Source organism: Acanthopagrus latus, chromosome 17, assembly GCF_904848185.1.
Source record: "Acanthopagrus latus isolate v.2019 chromosome 17, fAcaLat1.1, whole genome shotgun sequence".
Lineage (NCBI taxonomy): Eukaryota > Metazoa > Chordata > Actinopteri > Spariformes > Sparidae > Acanthopagrus > Acanthopagrus latus.
Window position 1 is genome coordinate 21,004,750 of NC_051055.1, and position 16,242 is coordinate 21,020,991.

Consider the following 16,242-nt stretch of genomic DNA (forward strand, 5'->3'; position numbering starts at 1 on the left):
TACCTACCAAAGGCATTTTCCACTACATCTGGATAATCTAATGTGATCTCAGAGATTACTGTAATAACCTGATTACTTTCAGGTTCAAACATGTGTTCTTATGTGCTGCTCTCACAGAAGAAGTAGGACACCTGCTGCTATTGGAAGAGCCTTTGAAATTTTCACTTTAACATTTGCAGTAAGAGTTTGACATTTTGAGGAATGCATTTACTCGCTTTCTCGCAGAGACTTGGATGTGAAGATCAAACAGATTTCAAGTGTGTGTGCACTATGGAGCGATAGAACCAGGCTGTGACTGTCCTCGCTTGTCATAGAGGGGGGAAACGGGCTCGCTCCAGTTTTTGCCAAGTTTCAATAACTGACATTCTACCTGTTGATTAGTGATCATTAGAGGGGAAGACAGATTTATATTTGGTTTTATTAAATTCAGATAGAGCCAGGGTAGCCTTTTCCAACTACTTTCAGTCATTGTGTTAAACAGAGCTACGCTAATTTCCAGGCCATAATTTACACACAGGTATAAAAGTGGTATTGATCTTTTCTCTCATCAGGAAAGCACATATGATCATTGTGAAAATGTTTCTTCAATTAAGAAGTCATTAGGTTGCTTTTTTTTATGATTAAGGACCAATACATTTTAAAGACTTATCAACTTTAATTGGAATAGTGTTGCAATTATGTGAGAGATTTCATGTTTTTAAAAATGTATGATTCAGAGTTATTTATCATCTTTGATACACTGTGAAATGTTTTCAACTTCTCAGCCCCATTCATATTAACTGACTCTCCCACCTTTAAACTCTTCATACTTCAGTCCGTCTTCATAAAAATCAAAGCCAACAATGCAGTTTAACTCCCCACCATTAAAGAAGCAATGTGCTTCTCAAAGAGATATATAAATATATATAAGACTTCATCCCTTTCCCACTTGTCCAAAAATAAATACAGTTCTTAACTTTTATGTGTTGAAGCCTATGTTTCAGACTTGTTCAACTTCATCATATGTGACACTTTAACAAGTCTTCATATTCCCTCAGCTGCTTCTCTATACAGATTCAGGTCAGCAGTACATTTTTGCTCCCGGCTTAGTTAACTATATTCTGCATCCTTTGACCTCACCCAACTTTTACAACTCTTCATACTCCTCCAGCCACTTGTTCATACAAATCAAACCCCAGCTGTGCAGTTTAGCTCCCAGCCAATAATCAAGTCATGTACTTCAGCCTCTAGCTTATAATAAATGTTGCCTTCATCCCTTTCCCAGTTTTTCAACTATTAAATCAAAATTTTACTTTTACCTGCTTATTCATTCTTTAAGCCAGAAACCGCATTGAAATATGATATGAGATCAGCTCAACTTCCCACTCGTAATAATTGACTCTTTCCCACTTTTACAACTCTTTCAGTTGCTTCTCCATACAAATTCAAACCAGCTTTACAGTTTAGCTTCCAGCCTGTAATATATTTTGCATCCTCACCCTTACCCCACTTTTTCCACTTTTCGTACTCAACTTCCAGCAGCATTCACACCAAACCACACACCACAGTTTCTTCAGAAATTGTCTTCTCCAGTTGTTCTACAAAACTTTGCGGTAAAAATTAATGATCTCAAGTCAGTTATGATTAAAAATTAACTAAATTTGTTATTTATGTTTTTTTTAATACAGTATGTATAAAGAGTACTTTCTGATGTAAAACATAACAGTCTAACCCAATGGGAAGAACAGCACTTTGTGCGTCAGTCATATTTAGAATGACAGATATGTTTTACTGCTATGCATTACAAACATTACTGATGATTAAAGAATGTTAACCTTGGTTTGTATTGACGTAACAGATTGTACCATTTAATTGTACCCCTGGAGGTAATGTTCTATGTACTAGATTATCATAATCAGTACATATTTGCATGAATGAATAATTTGACTTACCATTACAATTTCTCTGAATTATCATTATTATCATGTCAATTATACAACACGTAGCATTTTAATTTCACCACTTTAATTTTGTGACAGTGGTGTAATGTGTCATTCTTGCTAATATGTTAATAATGAAAAGTGCTAAAATAGTTTCAGCCATTTAATGTGCTGCAATGGATGTGGCAAGAACCTGACCTGTGATTTTTGAGCACTCTTTACTCTCCTGTTAAGTATCTGTGTGCTGTTTCTGGCTCTACCTGTTACCTCCCACCCTTACATCTGTGTATGTATGTGTGTGTGAGGGGGAGAGAGAGAGAGAAAGGGAGGCAGAGGGAGAAACAGAGTGCTGCTTGTAGTACAACAGATCATTCATGTCCTGAGTGGACAGCTACATTTGGCTAATGCAGCCCCGCTTTCTCCGCTGGCTGCAGCCGACCACCTCGGTGCCAGTGTAAAGTGGACTGTAAATATTGACAGGGAGACAGCAAGAGGCGAACAGCGACCTTGTCAGAGAGAAAAAAGGAAAGAGAGGGAGGATGGGAGGGGAGGAGGATGATGGAGGCATGGAGAGAGAGAGAGAGAGAGAGAGAGAGGGGGTAGAGATGGAGAGAGAGTTCCTGCCTTCTCCCAAGGCAACTGAGTGTGCTTTGATGCACTGTGGCAGGGAACACACTGTCTCCCCAGAGAGGGAGAGGGAGAGCAGCGACACACCCACACACACACACACACCATGCAGAGTTTTCACATTACCACAACACAGCTTTTTAAAATGTCACAACCCACACACACACCCACATACACACAAACACACGCACACACACACTTGCATACATTTGAACGCACACTCACAGACACGGTGTCAGTGACATGATTTTAATCCTCAGCCAGTTGAAATGCACTGGGATCACAGTAGATTAGAAATGACCAGCATCACTGAAAAGCCTGGCAACCAACATCACACACACACACACACACACACGCACGCACGCACGCACACACACACACACAGCAAATTCAGTCAGTGTTTCCTTCTGTCAGACCAGAAAAGTCTCTCCTCACTGAGCCGATCAGCTGGTCATCTTGTCGGGACAAGCACAATCAATTTGATCTGATTTGTTTTGCGCTGAAATGAATTGTAATGGCCTCGTGAGTGCAGTGAATAGTAAATGACAGTGATGGCGATTGTAAGTGGGGTAGTGGGTGAAGCAGGTCTTCGGCTGCCATAAAATTAATGTCAGGGGTAGCTGCAGCACTCAACACTGAAGCACGTGCATTGATCTTGAATAATTTAAGTGCGTGCGCGTAGGTGTAGATGTGCGCGTGTAGGCTCGGGCCCGTATATGTACCCTGTCGGTGTAGCCACGAGCTTCACTTTGTTCTATTTTTGCTACCTTTTGTTTCTCCTCTTTTTCTGCCTCCTTTAGCTCCCTCCCTCCCGTCTTCTTCTCACCCCGCTCAGTGCAGTTATCTACACGGTTGATTATTGAGTTACTGTTTTACCAGAGTGTTAGGCAGGTTGTACGCACAGCTCTGCCTGAGCGAATGCATCAATGGATGGATAGGGTGCGTGTTTTTTTTACCAGGTTAACCTCAGAATTTAAAGGCTAGGATTTCTCTTTTCTCTTAGTGAGCAATGAGATTACATGTACTGTTCTTTATCTTAATCTCTTTCAGAGGTCATCAATTCATTCAGCCCTAATCTCATCTCCAGGCACTCTGCAGTGACTCTGGTAGCCTGGTGTTTTTTTTTTCCTATGCCCGGGTAGAACTGTAGCCTGTGTCTCAGCCTGGGATTCAGCTGAAACCGGTTTGTTGGTCTCGTTACATCCAAACTTTGCATTAAGGGCGAACCTCCAAGTTCCCGCTGACATTTTCTTAAACAACAAAGAAAATCTTGCCCGTATTAAAAGGGAATACGAAATCAAAAAACATGTTTGCTCCCTCGCCGCCGTTAATGGTGGTAGGTTGATCAAACACTTTGGATTTATATAATTAAGTAGACATTTCTGTCTTTACTGAAAAGCATTCTGGAGAGTGACTGTCGAGATGTAAGGGTGGATAAAAAGGGGGAAGATGACAAGCAGCGAAATTCACAAGCGGGACGGTCTCACAACGTCACCGCCACATGGCCGAGGCTATGCCCCACTGAGCCAGCAGGAAGCCTCAGGCTTTGGATATTTTTGGTCAACTGTCCCTTTTAAAAAGTCAAGCTAACCCATTAGGATTGAATTTGATCATGAGCTACAGTAGGATTGTTTTTTTCTAGTGACCAGTGGCCTGCTAATCTCTTAAGCCAAGAACGACCACATGTATATCTCAACCTTTTCTCCAGTGGATCTGCAGCACTCCGGAAGAGATGAAAATTTCCCATTTTCAGGTCGGTTAGCAGGCAGTCTGTCGTTGAAACTTGCGTAGGTGTGTGAGTGTTCATGCCGTGTGTGTGTGTCTACAGATTTGTGGAAGAGGTCAGGAAGGGTAATAAAAACAGGCTTATCTCTACTCGTTAGGCACAGGAGATAAGAGATGCAGAGGGAGACGCTGCAGATTTGTGCTGTCGTATTACCGGGCCAAACAAGCGAATACCAAATTACACTGGCGGTGGAGCGGGAATGACAGGAAAGAGGGATGGAGTGAAGGAGGGATGGATGGAAGGAGAGCAGAGGAGGAGGCAGAGATAAACGCAGCAAAAACCCCGGCCTGCGCGGGGAAGCTGAGGATAGGCCAGCATGTTAACCTTAATCCCTCCAGGGAGAGGCGTAAACACACAGGAAGAGAGAACAGGGGATTGAGTGGAAAAGAGAGGGATGTGAGATCTTTGTCTTCCCGCTCTCTCCTTCATCCCTTCAGCCTGTGATCAGCCAGTTGCAGGCAGCGGCCGGGAAATCCCTCTGAACCTATCTGAAGCCAGCCTCTTAATCACACCCTCCATCTCACTTGGCTGTTCCTGCTGCCTCACCCCCTCTCCCCCATGTTTGATTCCTCTCCTTTCACCTCCTCTCTTCTCACTGTCACTCTCCTGAGCTCCTCTGTTTGGACCCCGACGCCTCGACTTGAGTCATCTCTCACCGAATCCTCTTTCACAGAGTACTCGCTCCTCATTTGAGCTTTTCCCGTCAGTGACTCATATGCACCGAGTTTTCTAAGGAGTTGTGATCCGTCTCCTGAATTTTTCTCCCCGTTTTCAAGTATTTTCAGGCAGGAATGAAGAGAATATAAAGGTAAATCTGGAAAAAAAAAAAAGAAGAAAAGTCTCACCATTGGCTGCAGAGCTGCGGCCGGTATCCAGCCCTGCATCCTAAAACTCCAGAGATACTGGTGGTATTTTCAACTCTGCTGAAGTGGGTCTGCGGTAATTTCAGACAGTTTCAGCCAACCATCCAGCCACATCTCCTCTCCCTCCTCTCCCACTCCACCCCTCCCCCCTCTCTCATCCCACGCCCCGTGGGAGAGTGGTGGTCTATGGTTGACTGGCTGGCCAGGCAGGCTCGGGTGAGCAATGGAGGGCTCACGTATAGGAAGGGATAGATGTGTATCGGACTGGACGGTCCCCTGCATTGATCCGCTGACAAGAATGGCGCTGACCTTTAACTGAGTTTGAACTGTGGACCATCTTCTCATTCACAGTGAATTTAAAACACACACACGGGCGAGGTTGGGCTTGAGATACAAAGCTGCCTCCAGCCTCAGAAACATATTGTGTTATTTTGTATATGCGCTTGTTTTCCGTGTCTATTTTTATGTTTGAATATGTATGCGTCCTGGTTGTGTATGTGTGATAGGCAGCAGGGCAAAGGGCACGCTGCAGACCAGTGTGTTTGCGTAAATACGTCAGACTGAGTGATGAGGTTACAGCAGAGGATGCCAGCTGCTCCTTAATGCAATGATGTATGTGTGGCTACAAGACCGCATATTTCACGTTTTGTATGGCTGCATGGTCTTGAGGTGCTCTGTGTGCGGGGTCGCCGTGTGTCTGGTTGTGTGTCCTTGGCGAAGAGCTGCAGGGATTTTAACCAGGCTCGGCAGACGTACAGTACACGTACACGCTCCCCCTCTCTCTGTCTGGGATATTTCATTAGTGCAAGTCATGGCCGGTGTCCAGGGCCAACACAGAGGGCATGCTCTCGAGTCAAGTCATTCACACATGATCACTGCACCTCAATCCTTAAAATTGGCCTTTTTTTTTTTTTTTTTTTTTTACCTGCAGCAGCTCTGTATTCTCTTTCAGAGGTTATCTGAGAGGAAGGAGCAGCTTTCTACCTGAAACCTGCTGAGTGAAAATGAGTTTGGTTGGATAATGACACCCGCGAGATAAGGCAAAGCCAAAAGGGTGGAGGGTGGGGGGGCTCTAGTTTAAAAAGATCCCGAGAGCCAAAATGGAGAAGGGCGGTGTGATGATAAACAGACACGGCACTGGAATGAGGAAGCAGTAACGCAAAAACACTCGAAAGACGAGACAGGTAGGGGTTCAGAATGAATTTGCCCTGTAGCCGGTGGGCGGTTTGTTCTTAAAGAGACACAGCACCACCATGTGGCAGACGGTCAACACTACATAGGCTTGAATTTATGCCAGTAAATGTTTTGTGCCTGATGCCAAATTTCAGCTGCAACAGTTGAAAATGTAATAGAGCCCAAATGCCTGCTAATATTTCACATCCAGTCCGTCTCAATTGCTTCAGCTTTTATGCAGACAACCAGTCTTTTTTTTTCAATCTTCTTGTGTTTTTCTGTGCAAATCATCCCTCCGTCCTATTAAATTACTTAACACTCCATCTGCAGAGCCATCATAACTTTGAAAATGCCACAGTAAAATGTCCTCCACCCACTTTCATGACAGTCTTTATAAAAAATTCGACTAATTATTTAGCATTCTTCATTTTAAAGTTCACATTTCCTGTTCTTTTATAACCCAGAGTCTGGCGTTTTATGGATGAGCTGAAACAGAAGTATGTTTTACAAGCTCCCGCTCAGACACTTTTAAGAGTCAGACTGCTGAATGAATAATTAGTTTTCATTTCCTGCAGCCTGGCCTGAATTTCCTCCCCAGCACCTCTTGATTGCACAAGTGTCTGAAACCATCAATAACCTTCTTGTAGCAAATTTAGCGTAATGTGATATTGACAAAAATAAAACCCGATAACTCAGCATTACAATTTGATATTTTGGCGGTTATTTTTTATCATCAGAACAGAGTTTCAGGGAATTCTCACTTACTTTTACATAACCATTAATGAGAGATATATGTTGAGTTTTATCAAGATAATCAATATTCTTGAGAATGTCTTCGTCTTTTGTTACAGTTCTGATAATATTCCCATGGAGTGTTGTTATATAAATGCAGTTCTGCAGTGGAGCAAACAAAACGTTATAATTCATACTGCACTGTGTGTTGTACATCATATTTGATTCAAACCAAACTCTTATTTGAACTGATTTTTGCTCATTGATAAGTTTAAACCAAGTAAATCTCACTAACAAAGCATTTTTTTAAATACTGGGAAAGTACAGGAATCTTTCACTCCAGTCACTTCTGTGATGTCACCCAATAGCTAAGTTGCATCATGGGTAAGGTCGGCAACAGATTTTGAAAAGGAAAGGGAACGAAAAAGGTGATATTTCTGGCAATGCTATGTTGACTTTGATCATTTGTTTCAAAACTTTCCATAATGAGGAGTGCAATGCCAGACTAGTGGACTGCTTTTCAAAACCTGGTGCCTACATTATCCACAATGCAATTTAGGCCTTTCTGTTTCCTCTGGAGCCACAAAAAGCATTATACTTCATATGTTGAATAGTGTAATCCCCAAGACCTGTAATCACACTTAGAAATGTAAAATTGGTGGAGTTACCCTTTAAACGAAGAGCATGATTGCTGTTTGATTTCAATCTTTAGAATAAAGCACATATTTCTCTCCATGTTTGAGTGCCGTGGCACAATTGTGTCGCTTTAGAATCAGAATTCTACTTTAGATGAACTGACGGCTGCACTTTTTTGGTTTTGGCCCCAGGTATGAATAATTTAAGTTTCAACAATGGAAAACTGTTTTGCCCCCCACAGAATGAGTCCAAACAACATAATTAACTCAGTTCAGCCCATCAAAAGATTATTTTTCCTTTTATTGTATTCAGGGAACCCCGTTGTTTCATTGTTAAATAGTTGGACAGCTTAGTGATTGTTGTTGTGACTGAGCGGATTAAGGTGCTTTTCAAACTGAAGGTTCAGATCCGTTTTGAAATTTTTATTAATTTCACATCTTTCATTTTGTCATTCCCGTGTTTTTACCTTCAAATGCCTTCAATCAAGTACAACAAAAAATCCCAAATTATAATAACATGACTCAGAAGTAGTGTTTATAAAGCCCATTGTGTAGGTGGAGCGCAGAAAGCCATTACTGAGCACAATAAAAAAAAAAAGCATGAAAGACGAAGGAAAACCAAAGCTTGTGTTCACAGGAGAACATGTAGGGTCAGCGGTAGAGGACGTTGTGCTGGGCTGTAATAATGGGGAAAGAGATGATCATTAGGACACTTTGTAAGTGCAAAAAGAATGATTTTTTTTGGAGATATTCAAAGTAGTCTATTGTTGGAGGAGAATTGTAATTAGAGGGCTAACAACATTCAATCATGACCCTTCCAATTACTAGGACCAGAGTTTGTTCTCATCAAATGAGCTTCAGATCCTCTCTGCCCTTTACCGCCCCCTCATTAGCATAATCCCCACGGAATACGAGGGGATAATGAGCCGGGTTGCACCTTCAGTAAACACACAGTGTGTGCGTGCGTGCGTGTGTGCACCGTGTGTGTGTGCGTGTGCCAGTGGATGTTCGGTGTGGTCATGGTTCATTAGTGGAACCTCTGCATGATTCCTCTGGTTCGCCTTAATCATCCATGTGACTCAACGCTCTAATCAAGACCCTTTCTGTACTCCACACACACACACACACGCACACACGCTAATATACACATCCTCATTCCTTTTTACCAAGACCACCTTTAGTCGGGGGTCTGACAGTGTACTAACTAACTACAACTTTATCATATTACCTCCACTCTTACCCTGTATGACTTCTAATATTGTTAAATCAGTGGTTCTCAACATGGGTGGCGGGCTCTGAGCATGAGTCACGGGCTAAATTAAGGAGTGTAAGACGATTAACAAAAATAGTAAAATTAGAAAACATAGTTCTGCTTCAAGAAAAAAAAAAAAAAAACTTTCTCCGATTTTTCTTCAATTTGAGCGTCGGGGTTAATTCTTAATCTCAGGAGCACATATTGCTTTCGGCCGCGTCCCGCAGCCTCGTCCCCTTGTTCCTCTTCAAACGAGTAATTCAAGAAGATTGATACCAGCTTCATATCAGTTTATTGGCTCTGAGCCTTTGCCAGGCACCTAGCTGCGACTTCAGGAGGTTGCTGATCCAAGCCAAGAAGCAGCCTGGCACACAACCATCTTTAACCACAGATTGTTCCTATCTCGCTTCATTCTTGTCCGTAACACAAATTTATTTCTGCTTTACACGGACTTTAATGATAATTAGTGAGCTTTAGATGTGCCAGTAGGTGGATTTGTGGACTTGTGCAAGTTATCCAAATATTGATACTTGGATGATTTTAATGTTGTTTAGCTCTCTAGTCTGCATGCTGTGGCTCTTCCCAGGTGCAGCAGTCTGATGCCATGAATATGACAACAGCGTGCCACATGTTTTCTTCTTCTTCTGTGCTTATTGACTGCATTATTGAACTTTGACTTTGCATTATTGAATGCAAGCCATTTTTGGAGGAGCATATTGCCACCTGCTGTATCAATGTGCACCGATGCTTTTCTTTTGAAAGCAATAAGGCTTCATATTATCAGATCAAATGATACAATTTTTTTTTTTCCTGGCTGTTAGTGGCCTTTAAAAGCCATTTTATGCTAAGCTAAGCTAACATGCTGCTGGCTGTAGCTTCGTATTTACCAGACAGACATGAGAATGGTGTCAGTCTTCTCTTCCATCGCCATACCAGAAAGCAAATTAAACGCGTTTCCCAAAATGTCCAACTATTCCTTTAATTGTTGCTTTTCATCTTGAATAATAATGGATGGTTTCATCTCCTCAGTTAAGTGTAACAGTCTGAATCTCAATTGATGACAGTCTCTGAGTAGACGTGACATTATAGTGAGGTTTCATAAGGCAGACGAATGTGAGTGATTCTCTTTAATCATATTTAAAAAGTAAGACTCTGTTATGAATTGGACAATCGTAGTGCCCTCCAGTCAGGTCCTCCTCTGACTCTGTCTCACTCTGTCTATTTTCTCTCTTCTCTTCGTCATATTTATGCAGGTACTCGTCTTCCAGAGAAGGGTGCTACCACAGGCAGCATCATAGGCGCCATCATTGGAGTCATCATACTGTTGGCCATCATCGGAACAGCCATAGCGATGTACCGCAAACACCGCAACAACAAACTGAACGGAGAGTGAGTATCACTTCAATTCACTATTGTTTTTCACGTCTTGGTGTTTGTTCTGTGTGTTGTTTGCAAATTGATCCATTAGATGAAATGCCAGGCTGCATGGCTCATGTTTCTGTGACTCACTGGACAGCTCTGTGTGTGTGTGTGTTTGCGTTGTAGCGGCCCACCCAAGTACAAGCCCCCTCCTCCTAAGAAGACCAACAGCTCTGCTAACAGGGTGAGTCACCATCGACACAAATGCCTGTCAGGACAGCAGTAACCAGATATTTGTGTCAGGTTGTTCTACACATAGCAGCGCTAACAGATTATATCTACTGAAATGTGCTGACGTGTGTGTGTGTGTGTGTGTGTGTGTGTGTGTGTGTGTGTGTGTGTGTGTGTGTGTGTGTGTGTGTGTGTGTGTGTCCTCAGGAGATGAACATAAGTCATGCCCCTGTGGTCGAGACCAGACCACTACAGGACCAATACTACAATACCCAGAGTGCCGAGCCGGTCACGGTAAGGGAACATGTTGGTTAAAAGAGTGGAGGGAACATACAATCAGATTGTTGAAACTCAAACCTACATTAGTCATTGTGTTTGTGTTTTCATGTTGTGAGTCAGTGTGAGTTTCTGTCAAAATGAAAACGAGTCAAACTTCTTCAGTACACCATTTTTTATTTAGAAAATCTATTTTGGCTATCTTGCTTGCACTAGGGTGGTGTCTGAGGTTGTTTCCTGTTTTCTTTATGAGACAGCATTACCTCAGTCCATTATTACATGTTGTGCAACCACACAGCAGAACTTTTTGTTCTGCAGGGAGAGAGAAGGCCTCACATTAAAATGTAATCCAAAACTTGCAGTTCTCTTTAAGCCTTTTTTTAAAGGAAAACTTTTGGTTAAGTGCTGAAAGGGTTACTGATTAATATTTTAACCGTCATCAATTTGTGAATTCATGGGGAGATTAAGATGTGTGTGCGTTATTTATTCAATTTCCCATTACAGTTTCCATCCCCTAGAATCAAATGAGGAAGCCTGTGGATGAGCTGCGGTCTCATTGTTTCTCACAAGTGTGAATGGTCATTTAGTTAGCGCAGTGTCTGTGGGCAGTGAGACAGAGTCTGGAGAGTAAGACTCTGGTTAATGGTGTGTGTCACTGCACGACTGCAGTAAGAAATCTAGCAATTAACTTGAAGCTTGAGGACACAATAACAGTGGTTTATATCTTAGGTTTAGTCAGAATCCATCCAGGGTAATTGATTATGATTAGGTTTTTCATTATTACACTCATCAAGCTGAGGAGAGATTTGTTTGGTATAAGTACTTGAATTGTTAAAGGCAAAACATCTGAAGCACAGTAGATCTAATCAGTCCTGGAATGTATCACACACTAGTTGTCAGTGCTGTAGGCCTTGTGTATGCTTGTGTATAGTCTCTATTTTAATTATTTTATTATTTCAGTACACATTTAATTATGAAATCTTTTTGAGGGTGCACTATGAAGCTTCTTTAGTAACAGCACTAGTAACTTCCTGATGGGCAATGTATATTTTTTGTTCTCACCCTGCCCTAAATCAAAATGCTCCGTCATTTACAAACTCAGATGTCAGAACTCTGTCTCTGTTTATAGGCTTCAAAAATGTGGCACAGTGCAGTGTTATATTTCTCAATTTATCTGGACTTTTCTACCAGAATCCAGGGGACTTTTGTTATGCTGTAACCGAGGAATTTCCCCTCTCGGGAAATTCAGTGATTCTCTCAGTAGGAGATGACAGAATTTTATGTTGGGTATTATACATAGTGAAGATTAGAAGTGTTTGGTTCTTTCCCTTGTATTCAACTGTTGCTTCTCCTCCTCTACACCTCAAAGGCAAAATATTGTACTCTGGACTCTTGCTGCATTTACCTGACTACTTTAGTAACTGGTTTCTTACAAGATGAAATATTTCTTTTTATCTCCCCCCCTAAATTTGATACTGAACATTTTAAGTTTTAAATCTATTTAAAACTTGGAATAGCTATAAAATGCATCGACTAGAGATGCATCGTTTACAGCCCTACCACAAACACGTGATTACAGAAAATGGTGCGTTGCTGTAGATTAAACCACCCTGCCGAGTACAAAGTAGTTAAATGCAGCATGAATGTTAATGCACGGGTAACATTAATCCAAAAACATTGTATATTATATAATGGTAATGGCAGGGAGTATTTTTTTCTGATAGTACTTTATAATACTTTAAAAAGCTGGACTTCTACTTGTGGTGGAGTATTTTCACAGTACTCACTCATTATTTATTGTTATATACTACGTAAAGGATCTTAATAGAACTTTACCTTCAGATATGGAGAGAAAACTGCTGTATCATGCTCAAGCCTTTCAGAAACTGATGAATGACATGTTGTCTGTGAGAAAGCATTGTGCACCAGAGGCTGTTGATACAGGATCTAGTGATCCTGGAGATATTTCATCAAATCATAAAGGATGATGTTTACTGGTGTCTTGTTGCTGCCAGGACCTGGATGCCTACCATGATGATGAGGCTAATGTTGATGACGACAGGGACCACTATTACTCTGCTGCCCCCTCTGGCTGGGATGATCCAGGCAACAATGAGGTCCCGCCTCCCTACATGCGCACAGACAGCGACCCCCAGGACTATCATCCGGGCCCCAATGTCAACCGCGGGGATAGCTTTGTGTCGCCCGCCATGTTTGTGTGAGCAGATGCTGAGAAGACGAGTGTGTGTGTGTGTGTGTGTGCGCGTGTGCGTTCGTGTGTAAATATGTGTGCATGACCGAGTGAGTGAATATTTCTGCAGAGAAACAACTTGGAGGCTCTGTGACGGAAAAGTGTGAACACTTGTGAATGTGAACATTTTGTGCTTAGCTATGAGTTTTCAGTACTGTGCAGCAGAAACAGAGCTCTGTTGTTCTTGTTTGTGAAATTTATCTGTGATCAAGTTACAAGTAGCATGTGCTATGAAATCATCAGGTTCGGGTGTGTTACTCTTTTTTTTTTTTTTTTTTTTTTTTAAGAATGTGGCTATGTTTAAACCCTGATTAGCTTGAGCCAGCAAGATACAGTATGTTGCTGGTATGTTGTATGCACAGCTGCAGCACACAGTTACAGGAATATAATGACATTACAGTCCTTAGATTATAGAGGAAATCAAAGACAGGATTGTATCTGAATATGCTGATGAATGTGACACTACAGTCAGGACCACTGTTGCATTTCAGGAGTCTCAACACTGAACTGCCTTGCATTATCAAATGTGGGGCTTTCACACACACGTTATAGTTCCTGACATGTCTTGGTTAACAAAAGCACAATCTGGGGGTATTACATGTTGCCTCCATCTAGTCGTATCTGTCTGCTGTTGTCGGTTTCCAAAAGCCAGCTGGCACAAAGTCGGTGTAAAACAGGCACCCTGTGGAGAAGCTATTAGTTGCAGTTCATCGTGCAGCGCCGAGACGAAACTCACAGACCATGAAGACATCAGGGGGTAAACCACAGCCATGGGGCTTAACTGCTGCAGCAATATTACAGACGTGTGGATATTTGTGTTTCATATCTGAATTGTTTTTCTTATGTCTTCGGCCTCTGCCGACGTTGTGAAAATTTAGTGACAGTTAGCTCAACTCAGGTGGAAGGGAACACAATTGAAGAGCTGCTGACAAATCAAACATAACTGGTCTGTATTTTTCTAGCTGTAATAATGTATTCTATTTTTTTACTTACTTACTTGCATCCATCTTTAAAGCCATACTTTAAAGCAGTCCTTTAAACAATTGCTGCATTTTCGGGGGGGGGGGGGGGGGATGTCTGTTACTTTACAACACTGAAAACTTTTGTGCCTATTTTTATTTTATTTTTTTTATATCATTCACTTTGTCTACCAGCATGTTCAGATGGATTAGGATAAATCTGGATTATGTCCATGAAATCTGTTGCAACTCATCTCTCTAGTGCAGGATTAAGTAGTTTCTTTTTTTATGAATTTCAAACAGGGGGTGAAACGGAGCCTGATGCATCCGTCCATTATCAGCGGACAAGGGTTAAAAAGGACCTTTACATCATAAACCCAAATGTGTCTCTATGTGTTTAGTGCCAACTAGTTTGTTTTTATCATCTATCAATAGCCTTTTCATGATATGTGATTTTGTTTTTCCCTTTAATTGAGTTATGTAATTTTTAAACTGTTTTACTCTTCAGGAATTGTATTTTTAAAATCATGTTGGCATTTGTTGATTCAATAAAGAGTTAAATTATGATCCTGATCAAATCAGTTGACTTGAGTGATTCGTGTCTTTATTCTCTGCAGCTGCAGACATTTTTCACTCTGGTTGTAATTCCACCATTTCACCATGTGGCGGCAGTGTGGACTGAAAGTATGAACAGGTTTAGCCCAGTAGATTTACAGCTGTCACCAGCACATGCTAACATTTGAAAAAAGGAATCAGAGAATATTTGGTTCCTTACTTAGTTCTGAGTTTTATGACTTGATAATATTCACCTGTAGGTACTAAGAGATGTTAGAAGCGTACAGCTGCCTCATCAGACTGCAGCTGCAGTACCTCCATTTGTCCATGCAAGGGCTCTAGATTTTAAAGGCCGGAGCTGCAAGATGCTTTAACACACCTGATACAGTGGCAGGCGCTTGTTCTCTGCTTCCTCTCCTCCTGTCTGACTCATCTCTTTCTATCTTAAGCTGCGTTCCCTCCAATCCCGTACGCACAGTTCCATGAAAAACTCTACTGGCACAAGAAGTGGTCCATTTTTAGATCGGCGTGATTCATTTCTCTAGCACGGAGACTGCACCAAAGGAGCCAAAAAGGATGTGCTGTGTCTTTTCAGATGCAGAATGCGAGGATTACATACATCACCTTCCTGCACCACTGACTCACGCGTTTAAACCACTTGTGTCTCTCAGCTTATCCATATTAATTTGTAGGGAGTGCAGCAGTGTCCTGAGCGAGCCGGGCCCCGTGCACATTAGCTTCTGGTGCTGCAGTTGAAGGTGAGGCCTGACCAGCAGCTCATCGTGACTCTGCAGTCTGTTCTCTGCCTGTGTTCTGATCGCACAGGTACATGGGCACTCTGAGAAGGAGTGGAAAGTGTAAAGGGTTTGCTGCTGACATGATACAATTTGCAGTGCGAAGAAGGCCATTGAAGACTTGACACCAAGGTCAGCTCACTGCAGACACACTGAAAATTCCCAGCCAGTATGGTACCTCTGACTTTCTTTGTGTGTTTCACCTACAGTTAAAGATGGCGTCTGCGAACATGATTATTTATTCATGTATTCTTTCTAATTTTACCTGAGCCGCACCACCCTGTGCTGACTTTGCAGTGTACATTAAGGTGCCTACAAGATGAACGTCGGGATCGATAAATATGATCTGAGCAGGAGTTGTAACTCTCCCTAACGGCTCTGTGTGCATTGATTGAAGAAGTATGGTGGGAATGCACACGCTGTCAATGGAGCACTCAAAGGTAAAGATAGACACACAGGAGACAACAACACTCAATAAGTTGGGTCCAAAGTATTTTTGAGGATCCAACAGAGCAAATTTTTAACAGGGAATCTGTTCTCAGGCTTCTCTGTGTCGCTTTTTTTTCCCCCCTGCAAACTAGCGGTGATTTGTTCAGTTCCAGCATTATGGGATTAACAGGCTATGTGAATCGGCAGCCAGGTAATGAGTGAGGGAGAAGGCAGAGAATAAACCTCTCATGCCTTCAATGCTGCTAAGCTGGCTAAAAATAGAGGCAAAGGAGAAGGATTGAGAGAACCGGGGTGGACAGAAAAGATGAGGGGGGTGGATGGAGGAAACAGCTGATTTGAGTCGCAGCAAAGCAGGTGAGGAGGGATTAACCAGGTGACCT

General features: G+C 42.1%; 1 protein-coding gene across 1 annotated transcript in view; it reads left to right on the top strand.

Annotated features, from left to right (window-relative positions):
- The window catches only part of LOC119006336 (nectin-2-like), an 83,701-nt gene extending 69,057 nt beyond the window's left edge, over positions 1 to 14,644 (top strand). Inside the window, exons 7-10 of the mRNA XM_037074967.1 lie at positions 10,241 to 10,376; positions 10,533 to 10,590; positions 10,785 to 10,871; positions 12,869 to 14,644. Coding sequence (XP_036930862.1) covers positions 10,241 to 10,376; positions 10,533 to 10,590; positions 10,785 to 10,871; positions 12,869 to 13,075 — 488 coding nt within the window. The 3' untranslated portion in view covers positions 13,076 to 14,644. The remainder of the gene's footprint in view (positions 1 to 10,240; positions 10,377 to 10,532; positions 10,591 to 10,784; positions 10,872 to 12,868) is intronic.
- The last annotated feature ends 1,598 nt before the right edge of the window (positions 14,645 to 16,242 follow it).